General features: G+C 36.9%; 2 protein-coding genes across 2 annotated transcripts; one reads left to right on the top strand and one right to left on the bottom strand.

The window, feature by feature from the left end:
* Nucleotides 1-1,115: 1,115 nt before the first annotated feature.
* Nucleotides 1,116-1,884, top strand: LOC102599351 (probable calcium-binding protein CML15). Its single transcript, XM_006345003.2, has one exon. It carries the CDS (start codon nt 1,255-1,257, stop codon nt 1,762-1,764), a length of 510 nt encoding a protein of 169 aa, XP_006345065.1. The 5' UTR covers nt 1,116-1,254; the 3' UTR covers nt 1,765-1,884.
* Nucleotides 1,885-2,337: 453 nt separating this feature from the next.
* On the bottom strand, nt 2,338-18,491 carry LOC102599029 (G patch domain-containing protein TGH). Its single transcript, XM_006345002.2, has 16 exons — nt 18,189-18,491; nt 17,240-17,330; nt 17,027-17,121; nt 15,793-15,893; nt 15,084-15,145; nt 14,928-15,002; nt 14,084-14,235; nt 12,937-13,012; nt 12,734-12,817; nt 12,456-12,533; nt 11,108-11,252; nt 9,455-9,944; nt 8,715-8,999; nt 8,508-8,636; nt 4,495-4,710; nt 2,338-3,655 (listed from the first exon to the last, which is right to left on the bottom strand). The coding sequence occupies exons 1-16, from the start codon at nt 18,321-18,323 to the stop codon at nt 2,915-2,917; spliced, it is 2,955 nt and encodes a 984-aa protein (XP_006345064.1). The 5' UTR covers nt 18,324-18,491; the 3' UTR covers nt 2,338-2,914.
* Nucleotides 18,492-18,960: the final 469 nt, after the last annotated feature.

Genomic DNA, 18,960 nt, shown 5'->3' with positions numbered 1-18,960 from the left:
AAAAAATGTGACAATATTCCAACCATAAAAAAGTTAAAAATAAACTCCTTAAAAAAAGTCATGAAACTTATGGCGTATCTAACACATCATGAAATCTATGGCGTATCCAACACTTCATGATCATCTTCATCAAGCATATCTGAATCATCTTGTGGCAAGGTTGTCTTAGCATCTTCATTTTCTTCTGCAATTTATATGCGGTTTCAATTAGTTAAATATTAAATAGATTTTGAGTTTGGACTCTCTTTAATTTTAAATTTTAATATTATATTATATTTTTTAAATTATTTTTATTTGGCCCACGGGCCGGCCCTACCTATATTTTTCAAGCCCCACAAATCAGCAGGCTTATTCAGGCCGGGCTAAAAAGCCCTTTTCTTAAATGGGCTTCAAAAATCTTAGCCCAGCCCTATTAAATCCCGAGTTAGGCCAGGCCGGTCCAACGGGCCTAGCCCATATTGACGGCTCTAGTCTAAAAAAAGCTATTGAATTGATCCGAACCCCACTTAGTTCTTCCCCTGACGACAACGAATAGTCTTTTTTATATTCACCACCTTTGCTAATATTATATTTATATACTTAGTTTTTGGACATTTCAATCGGATTAGGCTGTTGTGTTGCTTCTTGAATTTTTTTTTCTTTCAACAAATGTGTCTCCGTAGGATCCAGTATTTCATAAGATTTTTCTCGACACATAAATATCATATTAATGGTAGAATTATAACACACTCATCATTTCTTTTGTTTGTCATAATCGATAAATACACAACAAATAACCCTTTGATCAAAGTTAATGCGGACATAATCTGATACGAACACATAACACACATCCAAATTAATCGATCCGTTTGTTAACTCATTTAAGTATAAACAATTGACAATTATTTATAATTAAAATAAGGTGAAGTAGGAGCACAAGATTAAGTCCAATAGTGAAATGGGCCACCACGTATAGACTTTAAGAAAATTCAAAGAACTTGGCGTAGGAAGGTTCACTTGATTCTTGAATGATACATTGAACTCCATCCTTCCATACTCTAAAAAACAAATTAAAATCCACCGACTCCCAATTTTTAAAATACAAAAATCATAACATGTAACCCATATATAGCCTCCCAAATCCAAATTATAGAGTGACTCATCTCTCTCTCATCACCGAGACACCAATTTTTCTCTCTTTCTATTTTTATCTCCTTTCCTTTTTCGTGTCTTGTAATAATTACACCAAAAACATATATATATAACCCAAATATAATGAACAAAAGAGGAAAACAAATAATGTCAAGGCTTCACGTTGATCAACTTGACCAATTAAGGAATATATTTTCAAGATTTGACATGGACAATGATGGTAGCCTTACTCAGTTAGAGTTCGCCGCACTATTACGTTCATTAGGGCTAAAGCCCAATGGGGACCAAATCCATGTTCTATTTGCCAAAATGGATTCTAATGGAAATGGGTCTGTGGAATTTGATGAACTTGTCAATGCAATTACGCCTGATTTGATTAATGGAGAAGTTTTGGTAAATAAGGGACAGCTTTTGGAAGTTTTTCGATCGTTTGATCGCGATGGAAATGGGTACATTACGTTGGCGGAGCTGGCAGGATCAATGGCTAAAATGGGTCAGCCATTGTCGTACCGCGAACTAACTGAGATGATCAAAGAGGCTGATGTTGATGGAGATGGTGTTATTAGTTTTAATGAATTTGCAACTGTAATGGCTAGGTCTGCCGCAGAATTTCTTGGAGTTCCTATTTTATAGTCTTATGAACTAAGGTCGATTTGTTCATTACTCCATTATTTTTATCAGCTCAGCTGTACAAATATCATAATTTTCTGCATATCAATGTATATTTTAGACTTTGTTTTCTTTTCCCTCAAATTTCACAAAATTTCCTGCGTAGAGCAGTCAGCTTATCTTCGGACTCCGATTACTTCAATCTTCATCATCTTGCTAACGCAAATATAAGATACAAAATTTGGTGACTAACTTCCCATTACTGGAAACCCCACCAAGGCTTTCCAATTAAAATAATCAAGTCAGTTTCACAGTTCATTACCCACCAATAGGAATATACAAGCACAGCAGGTGAGATTAATTATTAGAAAATGATAACAGGTTGTCATGTTATAGAAAGACTAATAGCAGCAAATCATAGTACAAGGGACTCCAGCCTAAGGTCAATCATTATACTATCTTATTGCCTATTTAGTCAAAAAAATATAAAAAATCATTGTACTTTCTTGTAACGCATCAAGTTTGAAATCAGATGGATTACTCCATAATCATCATTACAAAGGCTCTTTTCATTTAAAAGGATAGAAAATGCAGGCATCAGCTAAACAATCTAAACTTCAAATTGCATAAAGGGAAATCACATACGTTTGATGTTTCCAGTGCGGGATTTCCTTAAAGGAAAAGGAGTATTGAAAAAATGAACAGATAAACCATCTTAAATCGTGTATTAAATAGGGAATCACATACAAACATACATAACAAATTCCCAAGACCTCATAAAGAAATTAGCTGGAATGCTTCGACATAAAATATTTTTTTAACGTAAAGCATGAAACAAAAATAAGACCAGCCATACCATTATCCAACTGCTACAATCAAAAGCTTGATCAGTGGAATAAGCTGGAAAACAGACCGAACCAATATCATATCTTGCAAGTCAAAAGCATGTTCCTAGTGAGAACTTCAGAATCCAGCCTCTTGCACCCATAGATTGACCAAAGAGAAAGAGCTCTACGCATAGCACTCAAAAGGGCACCATAGTAGTAAAACCAAGAAGCATGAACTGTTCCAGCAGTAACTAACCATTTATCTGAGACATCATAGATATTCAATCAGCAGTAGTTTCAAGTAACTCCTTAGATCCATTTCAAATAGGTCATATATTAGAAATGTTTCAGTCCTTGTATTTACGCTTCTCTCTCTTGGCTTCTCTGTGGTCTTTTTCTGAACCATGACGGGAATGTCTACTAGGACTTCGTGAGTCTCTCCTTCTATGCTTATGGTGCTTTGAGTGCCTTTTACTACTACTACTCTTCTCCTGAGATGATTTTTTCTTCCTTGACCTTGAACGACGGTCTTTGTAACCCTCGGATGAATCAGAAGAAGCATCTAGACTGCTGCTTCTGTGAGGCCGCTTTCGCTTTCTATCGGTTTCATCCTCTGATGAACTGCTGTTCTTATTTCGGTACTGATCTCCTTTTGCTTTTGCATGTATTCTACCTTCCGCTTCAAACTTATTCTTATCAATACCATTCCTGTAGCTTTCAGTTTCAGTTCCTCTGCCACCGTTTTTCCGAGAGTTCATATCCACAGTTCCTTCTCTAGAAAATATACCTTGTTGAGAGATGTTCTGATTATTATTTCCTACTGCCAATATCGGATCTTGGTTAATGCTCTTTGCTCTCACATCTAACGGAACACTGTCCTTTTTAGCTGGATTACTTGTTTTGTTATCTGGGAGAGGCATATCGGTGGGAACCTCCAAACCTAGTTCTTTACCCAATGACTCCAAAAAGTCACCAGCTATTAATCGATTTAAAGTTGTATTAACAGCTTCAACCTTCGTTTGTGAATCCTCTGTGACATCCTGATTGCTAGTTTCCACTTCATCATCCGAATCATCAGAGAAAATAGCCTACAGATGAATATTAACCAATACAAAAGTTGTAAGCTTTTATGCAAATAAAGCATAGCACATTAGAGAAATGAATTCATACTACTCTTTCATCAACAGATTGTTCTTAGAATATCTATCGAACACCAGAAACCCATCCAACTGCCACAACAGGGAACAAGAAAACAGAAGTGAAGAAAAAAATTATCTCCTTGAAACAACACTAATACAGTTGCATATTCAACTATTTTTTCAAATAGTTAACATCAATAAAAACTATCCCTCAATAGGTGGTGGGATGGCCTTTCAGGTGAGGCACTAAGAAACTAAACCAACTAACCCTAACACTAACTCAGGTAATGAGGTTATCCAAATTGATACATAAAAGCAGGGAGGAATTCCATGGAAAAATGGAAAATCAGAAAGTAACAAACCACTGCCACTGCACCCATCCATGAACTACAAATAGGGAAGGAAATAACCCACCCCATCTATACATCAACCAAAAAGAATAAGAGAAGAAACCTTCCACACATCTATCCCTTTTGACCTCCGTAAAAATACCAAGAGAGAAGAAACCTTCCACACATCTGTCCCTTTTGACCTCCGTAAAAATACCAAGTAATCTAATGCACTAGTTTGTAACCTTTGACATGACAAAGAACAATTAGAAGCAACACATAATAGAGATACTATTGCTGTCCTTGATACAAAAAGTGATCAATTAGAACAAAGATGGAGTAGCAAAATCTATATTATGACATGATGGTCCAAATAAGAGAGAACTTAGCAAGAACACTCTCCTCTAATAAGGAACTGTATACTTTAACAACTGATTTGAACAATAAGAGACTAAATACCTTGTACAAATCAACAGGCCTTTCAATATTTTCAGGTTCTGCATCAACCTCAATTTCCTGGTCCGCTATTTCTTTTCCTTTTTCTATACGGCCTTCCTGGAGAGAGAATTGGCTCCTACCCCCAGAAACATCATCTTCAAGCTTTGGAGCTTTGACAGACTCAGGCAAATATATAAGTGAGTCCAATTTGCTCCTTGCGCGTGGAGCTGGGGGTGGCTGCATAAATACAAGATGGAGCTCCGTCAACCTTGACGGATATGCAACAGAAGCAAAGAGAAATGACTGAAGAAATGCATTAATGAACTTCAAAATTAGATAAATACGATTCACCTATTTATAGATGTCAAACACACTACATGTAACAAGGACAATATCCAATTTAAGAACTTAACGCTTCTAATTTGTACATGTGAGGAGTAGCCTCCTGTCTCTAATTTCTTTTTTGGTATACCCATCAGACCCTTGTTTATATAGATGATTGGGTGACTTTTGTAGAGAACCATATTGTGGTTTAGGTTTCTCTACATTTTGGTATACTACTTGCATATGGGAACTTCAAATTATTTACCTTATCAAAAAAAAAGAGAACGGCAAACACTAATACTAACAATTAACAATGTAACAGACCCCTCAAACTCAAGGAAGGATCCCAAAATTGAATCTGCTTATTCAGCTACAGCAACAATGTTAAAACACTTGAGAGAATAGTAAATTGGCCATACAGAAAACTTGTCAGACAAAGGCAAGAAGAGTCTCCAAAAGAATGGCAGGACTACAGGCTAAAGAGAGGCATCATGCTGCCAGAACGGTCCAAGAGAAAACAGGCAGAGTCCTGTCTAAATTGTCATAGGAAAAAGGCATCGTCCTGCCAAATAATTCACTTAAAATAGGACTAACGCTGCTGCCAGTCACAATTCACTAGAAGAAACATGCATAACAAAACTAAACAGAAACTTTGACCGGTAGACAAAAGCTACTTATGTTTCTACCAAAATCATAGATTTTTTACACCACATGAGACAATTACTAACAGGACAATAACTAGCTTAAGAACTCAACACATCTTACATTCTACACCAATTCTTAACACTCTAGCAGAAGAGCTAACCCAAGCTAAGTGACAAACAAGCGTCAAGAGAATTCAAAACTAACATCTCAAGGTTCTAGAAAACCATGAAATTCCAAAATTTCCTGATTTTCTTATATGAGTGCACATCACTCCTAACATCTGGTTTTTTGCGGCACTCATCTTTCCAATACAACATCACTTCCCATAAAACATCAGTGGTTTTACAACCGGTCTAGAAACCTTGCCTTTCCCTTTGGTGAGTGTCATTCTATCACTTAACGCTCCAGCAGTAGTTCCATTTCAACCATGCTATCGTGATTCCATGAGTAGCATCTTCATTTATCATACCATTCTCTTAGACATTATTTTTTATCGGGTAAAGTATTTCAGTAATAATAACAAAACCATCTTTGCTGTATTCAAGAGGTATACCTAGAAAAGGAGAAACCTACAAAATATGGTTCTCTCCAAAAGACACCAATCTTCTATATAAACAGGAACTACATGGGTGCACCAAAAAAAAAAAACTGATCGGAGACTACTCCTCAAATGAGTAAAGCTCATCTCCACCCCTTCAAAAGCTCTCCTATTTCTCTCCTTCCAAAGGACCCACATCAAAGCTAAAGGAATAACATTCCAAACCCTGTGTCTTCTTTTCCTACCCCCCCCCCCCCCCCCTCCCCTAAACAACTCTTTCCTATTTAATTTTCACCCACATTACCTAATTGTACTAGTTGTATTATATTTGTTGCACTTGAGCTGAGGGTCTTTCAGCAACAACCTCTCTACCTCCACGAGGTATTGGTAAAGTCTGCACACATTCTACCCACCCAAACCCCACGTGTGAGATTTCACTAGGTATGTTGTTGTTGTGTCACTCTTATTACTGATTACTCATATTACTGATTTTTTGTTACCATATTCTCTCCCTTAAAACTGTTTTAAGATTTACAATGGTGATGATATCTCCTTCCCTAACCTAGTCCCCTGGTGCCACTTCAAACGTTGGCTCTAAAATTTTACTCTTCCCTGTTAAAACTCTACAGTCAAAAAGCATCTGCAAGGAGAGCTAAGAAAGTGTTAGTGGTGCAGTTGATTGTTGGAGAAATTCACATACTTCAACAGGCAACACTTTGTCACTCATTCTTCCCCTCAGCCTTCGATTTCATACTAAAAGCCTGAAAACTCAAGAGAGAAAAAGGAGAACTTTGAAAACCCATTGGGCACTAGCCAGCTTGTATGCAAAGAAGGTGACAAGTTAGACATGCTGAAATGTATCATAATGACAGACTGGATAGCTGCTGATTCCAATAGAACCATTTCTATTGGTCATCCCCAACTATGTTTGAATTGCACTCTACTAACATTCTGCAACACACCTGTAACCCCCAACCACCCACAATCCAACCAAATCTCTCTCCGTCCCTCAAGCACATCATCTTAAGATCCAACCTTCAAGGTTGACACCACCCATCGATCTCCATCATTCCAAATAACCTGGTGCAAACTTGCCTGCCCTTATGTGTTCTCTTTCTCCCTTCTAACCAACTAAGAACCAAATTGTCATGGTTTTTGAAGGAGGATCTTGTGCCATTCCTTTCAATCTGGCAAAGTAGATCGCCATAGACAAGAAAAAGTGATAAATTTGAAGCATAAATATGACACAAATATAGAAAAAGTGTAACATCTCATGTCTGCTGCTGCTTATAACATGATTCAACAATCCTTTGGAGTGTGAATCATCACTAAGCAGAAAATGTGACTGATATTGCTTGTATCTCTGAAGCATCTAGCAGCCGCAGTAGAAAATTTGATTCTAATAGCTAAGGCCCCCCTCATCCCTATCCCCCCCACCCCCAATTGAATAAGTCTTGGATTTATCCTGGATCAACAAATCTAGGTACATGCTATTTCGTTGAATTGTGTGTTAACATCTGACAGTTTACTATACTTTCGACGAACAATGAGACTTCTTTCTTGCTACCCGTCCGACGGGTAGACCCAATAGAATAAGAGGCTTGACCTAGAGCTCTTCTCTTCCCCCCAGAAAAAAAATCAGATGATGCATTCAATAAAATGGCAATTTCTAACTTTTGTGAAGGCAACCTTTGGATCTAAGTTATGGTATTTTTCAGCAGTACGTGCCATCCAATTCAAGTTGGAGCAGGACAGTGACAGTCGGGATGTACGCTGTGGAGGTCAGGTGGTAAGAGGTAGCAGTGCCTGATGACAAAGGATTATTATAGAGTATTTCTATTTTGACGTCTTAGGTGAAAATTTCAGTGTAATCGTGTATTTCCCATCACTTTCTCATCATTCTCGGTGAAAGAATGCCATGTCAAAGCCTAAAATCAGATCCCATAGAAGAAAGCAATTAAGAGGTACTGAAAGCAAATATAGAAATAAGGCATTTTGAAAGAAGAAGAATAAGTTTTAGGAAAAAGGTTACAAGGTAAATTTCCTGTGGAAAATATACGACTCCCTTGTTTCTTACCGGGTCCATCAAAGGGAATGATTTTACTAGGAAGCAACTTTCTAGGGAGAACGAGGAGACACCTTCATTTTCCTAGATTTATTAAGTACAGAGGTATATCATAATATAAAGCCTAAATTCATTCAGTCCGTTAAATTCCAGTGACTAACCTAATACTGTTTGGATCACTTAGAGAAGAAATTAGAAAATTCCTACATTCTAGAATGTCTATTACAATGACATTAAAAAAAAAAAAAAAAAAGAGAGAAACCTGCTCACAATCACATCTCTCAACTGTCCTTTCAATTAACAGAAGCCCAACTGAATTCTCAAAAAAACAAGAAGTCAATGACTTCAACAGCTGCAACTTCTCCACGAGATAGTAGAAGGCTTGAGTTTGATAGAAATATAGAAGTATGATTTGGCAGATTGACACTTAACAATCATGAAATATACAGTACTTGTTGGTACCTTGCCCATATAAGGGTCAATAAGATCAAAGCGCTTGCACAGAATAGATGAAGGTCTCCACTGAAACTCCTCCCGTTTTGGGTACATACTTGTTGCCGCTAAGCCATCATCTTGACCAAATTTAGCTAGCTGCAAAACAGCAGTTAGAAAACAGAACGAAACTGCCAACTTATGAATGTTCACTCAGGAGTTGGATAATGTACATACCTCTGCTGCTCCAGAAGTGAATTGCAATCCTGCAGTAGCTAACATACTTGAGAACAACTCACTAGGTGGAACACTTTCTTTTCCATGGTTTCCTTTATTTATTGTCTCAGCTACAGACTCAAATTCTAATCTTTCGCGAGCACGGGCAGCTTCAGACATATTACTTGCTCCACTACCGTCTTTAGGGCGAAGACCACCATGATATTTCTCCTTCAGAAACTGCTCGAACCTTTCCTGCTTAGCAGGATCATCTTGAAAAGGTTTTGCAGATTCAAGAAGTTCATTCTGGAGACAGAAGTTCAGAATCAACAAAGACCAAAAACAAATTGCAACATATGATGGCAAAAACTAATTAAAGTATACCTTTCTAACCTCTAAAGCATTTTTAAGACCTTAAACACTAATTAGCTAGTTACTCAGCACCAAATCTGAACACAGCTCGATATATGAACAAGAAAACTTTCAACTAGGAGAAAGAGTGGCCAATTTTGGTACTTATACATAAAATATCAATTTTCAACTAAAAATTGAGCAAAACAATTAAAGCCCAAAAGGAAAAAAAGAACTGGCTCCCATTCATGAACACCAGAAACATCAAGCAGTAAGACACTACCAGGACTAACCCCTACCAAAGTTGACTTAACAAGGTGTCAACTTAGCACATGATACATCCTAAAATTTATTCAGCCTAAAATGAATATCAAGCTAGACTTAAAGTTACTGAGTACTAAACTACTTACAATTGACACAGGTTTGGTGAATGTATCTGAAAGATTGGACGTTAAATTGATTGCATCAGCAGATATACCAGAGGAATTTGCAGCTCTCAAGCTTCTTTCAATAGGCTTCTCCCCTAATATCTGGCCACGGCTTTCTGCTGTCATCTTCTGCACTTTCCGAGACATTTTTGCATCCCACTGTTGTTTGCCTTGATCATTACGTTTATGTCTCTCCTCCCAAAGTTTCCTTGAGTAATATTCATGACCTTTTCCTCCATTCAGGAAACCAAATAGAGGGTTGAACTGATTTTTTTCTCTGGAAAGATCCTCAAGTAATTTACCAGAACGAGCTACTAATGTTGCCAACCCTTCAATCAATATTCTAAGATTATTATCCTCCGGGGGAGGAACAACAGGAGGAGGAAGACTAGGAGCTTTGTTATCGGATTCAAGGGGAGCTGCAAACTTATGATGGGGAACAAAATTCTGTGGTATCACTGGAGAATCGAATCTGTTAACATAGTAGAATAAATTGAGTTAGAGTGAAAATAAAATCGAAGTTAATGTTTTTATCATATACAACCATACACCTAAAAAGAACCAATTTCTAGAACACACAAAACAAACTTTATTCTACATGCAGTAGAAGCACGTACTAGTTACCTCATAATTCCTTGATCACATCTAGAAAAATGGCAGTTCTAAAGTAGATGCAGCTAAGGAGAAGCATTCATCAAATCCTTCATGACCACAAGAAAAGCTATGTGATGACCCTTATCGTAGAGCCAAAAGACATTTGTGGAAAAACCAAAAGGGTGTTAGGAATTTTATAAAGACTTATCTTATCAGTGGATTATAACTTCCCCTCTAGGCAATACTGTCTTTTGGTGCTGAAGCAGCAAGGATTCCTACATTTCTGACATATAAACATCTGGCCTTTACCATGCTTACAGGTCTCTCATCTTAAAAATCCACCTTAGGTTTGATTAGCTCAATTACATCCAATGAAAGGTGTACAAAACATTCTCCCTTTTTTTTAAAATAATGGTGGCTTTTGGCCAGCTTGAGCATACCTTGACTATTCCACCAGCTACTAATGCAAATACTAGCAACTTTGTCCACTAACGCTTAGGCAAATGGGAAGAAATCACTTTCGCTGAGATTGAACCATGGTCTCCAAGGTTTCGTCACATCATTGATTAATAGGTCATACCCTTGGGTGTACGTACAAAGCATTCTAGAGAAGTCTCATTTTCATCAAATAGGCGGAGTTCTAATTCAGAGCATGCATCTTCATCCCTTATAAAAAAAATAAAAGGCATCCTCATCCATAATGGAACTACCAAGACACTCTTTTTTTATGACCTGCCGTGGTGTCATGGCCAACTTTCGAGACTTGTAGCACATCTTCAGTTTTCTGCTCAACATCCCTGTTTAATGCATTCCTCCCTCAGGACTTGTTTATCTGCATGGTCTAGTGCTAGAATTGACAAATCCAGACAGAAAACAGGGGTTGTAGCTATAGACTTCTACACCTAGGCCACATATGGTTTTTTATTTACCAGACGTCATTGCTCTAAAGCAGGTGCAGTGACAAAAGCATATGGTGAAAAATGGAAAAGATACCAACAGTTTGTGTTACTTTCAGTAAAAGAATTAGTGTCATGAGAATACCTTTCCAGCTGATAGTCGGATTTTGAAGCAGCACTAAAACCAGGTAGAACATCATGTGCCTTCCTGTCCAACATTTTCAGATTCTCCGCCTTTGGTCTTGAAGGCTCTTCAACTTCTTCAACATAAGACTCTTCAAAGTCATAACCTGGTGAGAAATACTAGTCAAGATAAGAAACTTTCATGCAGAACTGTTATTCCCCCTACTTCCACACCAATAACAGCTGGAGGGGGGCAATGCAAGGTTACAAGAGCAACAAAAATTAGAAGAAAAGAAGAACTCTCATATTCTGCAATTGTCTAACCTCAAACTGAATCAAAGGAGCATTTAATAGGACAACACGGAACTTTATTCATGAAAGGTATACTTGAGAGAAGGAACAAAAATACTGGTGATCCATGATGGTCAAATGAAGTTTTTGATAAATAATAAGGAGACAACGGATCCCAACGTTAAGAAAATGTCGAGGCAAAGTACATAAAAAGGGAACTTTATTCATGAAAAGTATACTTGAGAGAAGGAACAAAAATACTGGTGATCCAGGATGGTCAAATGAAGTTTTTGATAAATAATGAGGAGACAATGGATCCCAACGTTAAGAAAATGTCGAGGCAAAGTACATAAAAAGGGAACTTTATTGTGTAGGTAAAGAACTAAGAAAGTCAACCATAGCATCCAACTCTAAAACAAATGTGAGTAGCTTTATCGCACCAAAGCTAAGCAAGAACATACTTTAGAGTTTAAGATTGACTACATGTCCATCTTGTATTCAAAGACACTAGCATTTCTTTCTCTCATATGATGGCAAAATGAAGCTGTAACCTCTAATTTAAGGGGACTACTACTTTCTTGAAAAGTGCAAGTAGTGAAGATGTTCTCTGCAAACACAAACCAAACTTGAGCTCCAAAAAGGGGCAGAAATTGCTCCTATGAATGGACTTTCATAGAATTTGCTTGTGCATTTTGCACAAACAGAATCCCATATTGACAACATATAAATTTCAAATTCATTATGCCTCAATTATCCTATTCCATACTTTCTGCTCACCAACCCCGCTACTGCCTCCCCACTTCCCCGTGCCAGTCAATGAGCATAAACTTAGTGGTGGTGATTGGTATAAGCATAACACAGCACCAAAATTTCTGCCGTGAACGAAAAAAAAGACACAGGGGAAAACTATGGTGTTGTCCTGATAAGAGAAGAACTAAAGAAGGAACAACAGGAATATCTGTAATCCATACTGCTAACTGATTGATTGGTACTTGTACATATAAACAAAAGAAACTGACTGGTATTTGTGTATTTATAATAATTGGATTGGATTTACAGCCAAAAGGAAAAGATATAACCTGATGCATACACATCTTCATCTTCAACATCAAGATCTTCAAGAGCCCCAACACCAAATCCAGGAGCAACTCTTCCTGCTGATAAAAGCAACCCAAATAGCTAAAGAGCCAACATCGGTAATGCAGTCTTTGAAAGAAGATGAGAATTAAGAGGTACTAAATGGAAAGCAAACTTAAATCTGAAACATGAGGGGTAAAGTTTGCAGTCTTTGAAAGAAGGTAAGAGGTACTAAATGGAAAGCAAGCTAAAATCTGAAAACATGAAGGGTAAATCTTACATTTGAAACCAAAAAGGCTGTCCTTCAAGACTCTATCTTGTTGCCCCGTTTCCCTACTATTAGATAGTCGTGATCTCTTCTTTTCTGAAGAAAAAAAAAGAAGCAATGCACTTATTCACAGACAATGTGTGACAGTTTAGTTACACATATTTCAATAAGGACAAGTCAGTTAACATTTTCTCTATTACTGAGACATTAAGTACCTCTGAACTCAGGAGCATTTTTGTAAGGATCATAGCCTAAACCATGCAAATCTTGCTTTGGATTAAGCAAATAAACCTAAAGAGGTAAGGAAACAAGTAGGAAAATATTAGGGAACCAGCGCATTAAAGCAAAAGGATTAACCGGAGATAGAGATGGAAGTTTGTGCAAGGATACAAAATCACTATTTTTGTTTCGAAAAGAAAAAGGAAGTGCAAGCAAATGAAAAACTTCTGATCCCGTGTATAACCATGTAATTGGAATAAATGCATCAAACCCAAATGGAGAATCCCATTTTATCTTTATCGATTCTGACAGGAATATATTGGGAAAGAGAGTTTCTCGGCATTGAATGGCATAACAGAAACTGTTCTTGGATTAACTGACCTCCGCAAGCCTGTCTGCATCGTTTAAATCTTTAATTAAGTATATCTTACAATGCTGTCTATAGAGTATACCTTTTTTATTCTCCCTTAACTCTTCATGTTCTGTAGGAACAAATTATTTTACTATGAACAAGATGTCGGGCAGAAGAACTATGTCTGCCCATGTTATTAGATCAGAAAATACACCCAATTAGTTAGTATTTTGTCGACCAAAATCCCTCCACATGTTCATAGAAGATGTAAGACTATTCATATAAATTAGGTCCCCCCCCACACACACATCGGAAAAAGCATAAGAGTCCATACAAAATTAGTTATTTAGGGGTAACCACAACCATTGACATTCCCTTCTCTCACCAGATAAAAGGTGAACTGAATGAATTTGAGCAATCATACAATCAAAGGTTCACTATAGTCAACCAGGCATTGTTCTAGTTGAAAAAGAAAGAAAAACTAAAATATGTACAACATCCACTTCTCCTAAAGATAAAGGGATTTTAAAGTAACAAACAGAGTGGTTTGGTAGCAACCCACTGCATCACTCAAAAAGAGAAAGGATAGCTAAAAACCCAACAGTTCTCCACTCACACTCGCCATCCCAGTTTTATGGTCTCATAACAATAGACCAAATGAAGCACTGCCATGAAGATGAAATGCAAGTAATAAGAAGTGGAGCTGTTTACTTCCGAAAAATGAAACAGAGAAAATATAAAGCCCTAGATGACAAAGAAAAGCCTTGAAGAAATAAAGCAACAGTTCACACCGGTGTGCTTTTAGAAAACTGGTTCCCATCATCAGTTGGTACATCCACGATAGTGTCAGCAGCATCTTCAGCTAGCCCAGAGTCCAAAGGTTGTCCGTCCACATCAGCAAAAGAAAATGCAAGAAAAGCTTTTCTTGCCTCTCTCTTAGCATCTGCCAATTAGAAAGAGAAACATGTTTATAGAATAGATTGATAGCAACAACTTCATTCATAGTTATAAAGGATGAAAACTAAATGTTTAGTTTCAAAATTCTTGAAACTTTTTTCTTAACCGACTATAAAACACTAAGAACAAAAAAAATTACGCCAAGAACAAAGTCCTAAAATGATAGCTTCTAAAAGGCAGACTCAATTCTCTCTGAGGGTATTTGTAGATGCCAAATATGTCCAAGAGATGTGCATGGGAAATGTTAAGGCATCATCAAATTAACTCTCAAAGATCAACGGAAATAATTCTGAGTTCAGACTTCCAGTCTAAATAGTTTTCTTGAACTAATGCAAAATGTGTCTAGTAAGGTCCATTTGTCAACTCCAAGATGTTTGCTTCTGGCACCTGTGAGAACTGATTGGATTATATAAAATTTTCAATGTCCAACCATCTACCCAACAGTTCAACCGGAGTAAAAAAAAAATGCATTCTCTATGAACAAGGTAAAGCACTCTGCAAAACTAGTAGAAATTCAAGAATGATTTGTCCAGCCATAAAGCTTTTCTTCAACTAGTTTAAAAACTGTGTCTAATTAAGTCCATTGACAAAATTTCTTTTCTTGCCAGGTAATGCATAGTACAATAAGTCATTAACAATATCCAGCAGACTAAGCATGACATTAGGGTACGTGCATACTATATAGTGAATCAGTATGTGAGCTGTTAATTGAGCGGCCACGCCTCCATCCCATTTTCTGCAGTAATGTGAGCCCTGCCCAAAAAATAAGAATAACATAGTGAGAAATTATTCTCTTCACAAAAAATGTACTTTTCAGTGTACATAGAATCAGACCAATGGACTCTGTCACTGGAAGTACCACTTCGTCCGGAACTGGTCCAGGTATAGCAGAGGGCCTGCAATACAAGCAAGATGTTCAAAGTATGAAAAGTGAAGATAAGAGAAACTAGAATAGTTGACTCATAGTTCAATAATGGAATTTAAGCATCTAAGGTTCCTTCAATCCAGATCTACTCGAGCGATTTGCAACTAACACTAATGAAAGAAAGTAGGAAGATTAGACATACAATTAACTCAATCATGTAGAACAAGGTAGGCGGTAGGTCTGGCATGGACAGTGTAAAAAAGCACAAAAAATAAGTGCAGCTATAATCCTCGTACATCGAGAAAACTATTCTAAATGTCAACTATGTATATCAATCAGAATAATATTTGTACATCAAGAGGATTCTAAGGTTGTCTCAGGTCATGCATTTACTATCTCACCCAATTAGTGCTCACTTTATAGTCACAAGATTGTTCAGGAAGATACAAAAACATATATCATAGTTTTTAAAGAACATGCCTTGTAGAAAAATGAGCATAAAATCCTTTCAACAGTAAAAGAAAAGATGCAGGGAACAGGGTTGCAGCTCAATTAGGTAATGATATTTAGATTATAGCAATCACATAATGCCATAAGAAAAAAAGAAAAAAACAGCTAAGGTCTAAGCTACAAACTAACAATTTTATACATAAGAAGCAGCTAAGCACAATAGAACACCTCTGCTTTTGCTCCTTTTCAGCTTGTTTACGAGCAAGTTCAGCAGCAGTAAATCCAAACGTATCATACTGCATCGATGTCCCTAGACGACCCTCCATTTCCTATGATATAAAAAACCAGAGTAAGCTTCTAGGGAACAGAAATGAATATGAACGAATGATCAGTACCAGCTCAACTCGAATATGTCATTCTTAACTTCCCACATAATTTACAAAACGAACACTTTGATGAATTCACAGAACTAGAATCAGCTTGACAACAATGACTAAGAGAAAATAACAATTAAATATCAGAAAACAAGGGAACTTGAGAAAAAAGTACACTGACTTGCACGCTTCACAATAGTCATTCAAGTACCCAGTGCTTTACACTACTACTCTACTAGGACATAACCTGCTCGGGTGGTTTACTAACTAAACCACCTTAGCATCGTCATCCTCAATCAAAATGTAGAAGCAATAATCATCAAACAGTCATTCAAATATGAATTGCTTTTTTATCAGTCTGGGTTCCTCAACCGTCTATAGTGTCACAGAATATAGTACCAGCTTTTGTGTTAGTTTTGATAACAAAACTACAGGGGAGCTCTATATAGCTTTCACAAAAATTGATCTCATCAAAATGAAAAGACGATAGCAAATGGCATCATACACCAGTGGACTTAACCATTAAATACACAGCACATGCATACGGAATCTGGCCTCATAGAAAGTATTGTTCAGTGAATGAAAGAAAAAAAAAAGGCAATGCTTAATGATTGATTTAACCAATAAATTGAAGCAATAGCAATCAGCAGATACGGTGAGTGTTTCTGAGATTAGTGGCTATCACATCATGTTTTCTGCAAAAGCTCAAGTTCAACTGCAATTTCTTTTTTTATATGTTCAAGCATACTCCACAGCTCAAATAGAAGAGACAGTGTGAACTTGGAATTGTGGCTTTCGGAAAAGAAACAGCAGAGGAAAACACACTAGATGTATATACTGGAGATCGTGCGTCTTTCAGGAAATATCTCTTAAAGTAAAAACCCCAACCTTGCAGGAGGAAGTAATTGATAACAAAGGTGAGTAAGCATCCTGAGAAGAGCATCTCGGATTATTTCATATTTTCTCCAACCAAAAGCTGATGTTTCGTCAGAGGATTGATTGACTTCTTTGGGCGTAACTCATACAAAAAATAGTATAACATATTTATATTCTTATATCTATGAAGAAAGGAAAGGAAGAGAACATACAGCTTTCTCATCATCATCCAAGAAGTTAAAGAGAGACTGTTGTTTGACTTCAGCTCTGTTTTTCCTAGATGACGTAAATGTCTGTGGAGTCCATCCTACAACATTGATATAGATGGTTCATAAAGAATCTCACATAAATAGGTCGAAAATAAAAATATCAAGAAAAATGTCACTGAAATGAAGCAGAACAATAAAATGGAAGTTACACTCTACCCTCTTTCGAGCCAACTGTATTGTAGTATCCAGCGGAAAAACCACCAGTAAATGCCCCATGAAATCTCCTCCGTCCCTCTTCATCTGTGACCTGAGAATCAATTTCGTTAACAAGTGAAAATTTCAGATAGAAGCAGATAAAAAAAATAGCTCCCAAGGATGAAAATCTTTGATCAAGCACTCATTTCAATCTACAGGGACTGGTGCTTAATGGGCTATATGTATTAGTAAAGTACTAATGTTTCGTCAAAAGGTTAAAACAAATTATCAACTCTCTCATAGTATCAATGTAAACTACCTTAAACTCAACAAGGACAACATGACATTGACAACCAAACAAAAGAAAAAGGTGCTTCGCAATGTCCATCAAACGAGGCTACATTGTCATTAAAATTCTACTAATTTCACACAAGAAACGAGCAGGAGAACTTCAAGAAACTTAATCCATCATATTCTATGTCTTCTCATCTAAAACATAGACTTCTAACTTCTAAAGAATTCAAGAAACAGTACTTTCAAGCAACTTAATCAATCATATTTGATGTCCTCTTGTCTAAAATATAGACTTCTAACTTCTAAAGAACTCAAGAAACAGTATTTTCTAACTTCTAAAGAATTCAAGAAACAGTATTTTCAAGCAACTTAATCCATCATATTCTATGTCTTATGGTCTAAAACATAGACTTCTAACTTCTAAAGAATTCAAGAAACGGTATTTTCTAACTTCTAAAGAATTCAAGAAACAGTATTTACAAGCAACTTAATCCATCATATTCTATGTCTTCTTGTCTAAAACATAAGAATTCGTATTTTCTAGCTTCTAAAGAATTCAAGAAACAGTATTTTCAAGTAAGTAGCAATTGGAATCATGAATCAATAATTCAAGAACATGAACCAACGGAAATTTTTCTATTTTCAAACCCGTGACATTGATTTTGAAATTGTTTACCTCTTGTTTCCATGCGGGAAGAGTTCGCAACTGGCCAGAGGCCTCAGCGATGGCCTTCTTCTTGCGGCTACTGACATCCTCCTCTCGTTCTATAGGTGTTCCGTAAAACACGAAATCTTCCTCGTCGCTATCCATTTTCCTATATATCTGTTGATGCTAGCGCATTACACGGGGAGAGATTATAAACCCTAGTTTCCTTGATTTTGATAAATGTGATCGTCGATTCGAAAAATTCGCCTCCCGGAGAGCCAATATAAGCCAACAGCGTGATTTCTACCCTCTGCGGGGCACTGGCGGTTCCCTTCTGTCGTATATATACTTGTGTGGTATATCTTTAGTAATTACTGTATTAACTTAGTGGTGAGTACGGAGTAATTAATTTTGGAAGGAGAATTTACAGTGGCTACTTAATCCACCATTTATACGTTTGGTTTATTTTGATTGTGTATAATTTAACTAGGTAAACCAACCAGGGTTGTGGTGGAGTGGTAAGTACTCTTTCATCCTTAACTAAAAGGTTTCGGGTTCGAGTCCCCTTGGGTACGGAGTCGCCTTTGTTAGGGAGTGTTTTACTCCCCAATGTGGGACTTCCCGGCACGAATACAGATTTAGTCAGGCTCCAATGTGGGTACCGGACATCGGGTGGAAAACCAAAAAAAAAAACTAGATAAAAAAACTAATATATGATCATTCGATAATATTCGTATTTTTGATACATACTCCTCTAGCTTTGTGGGGGAGAGAGGTCGAGATATGTATAAGATGGAACTGT

Source organism: Solanum tuberosum, unplaced genomic scaffold (genome assembly GCF_000226075.1).
Source record: "Solanum tuberosum cultivar DM 1-3 516 R44 unplaced genomic scaffold, SolTub_3.0 scf00062, whole genome shotgun sequence".
Lineage (NCBI taxonomy): Eukaryota > Viridiplantae > Streptophyta > Magnoliopsida > Solanales > Solanaceae > Solanum > Solanum tuberosum.
The sequence above is the reverse complement of the archived record's forward strand: the minus strand, read 5'-3'. Positions and strand labels throughout refer to the sequence as shown.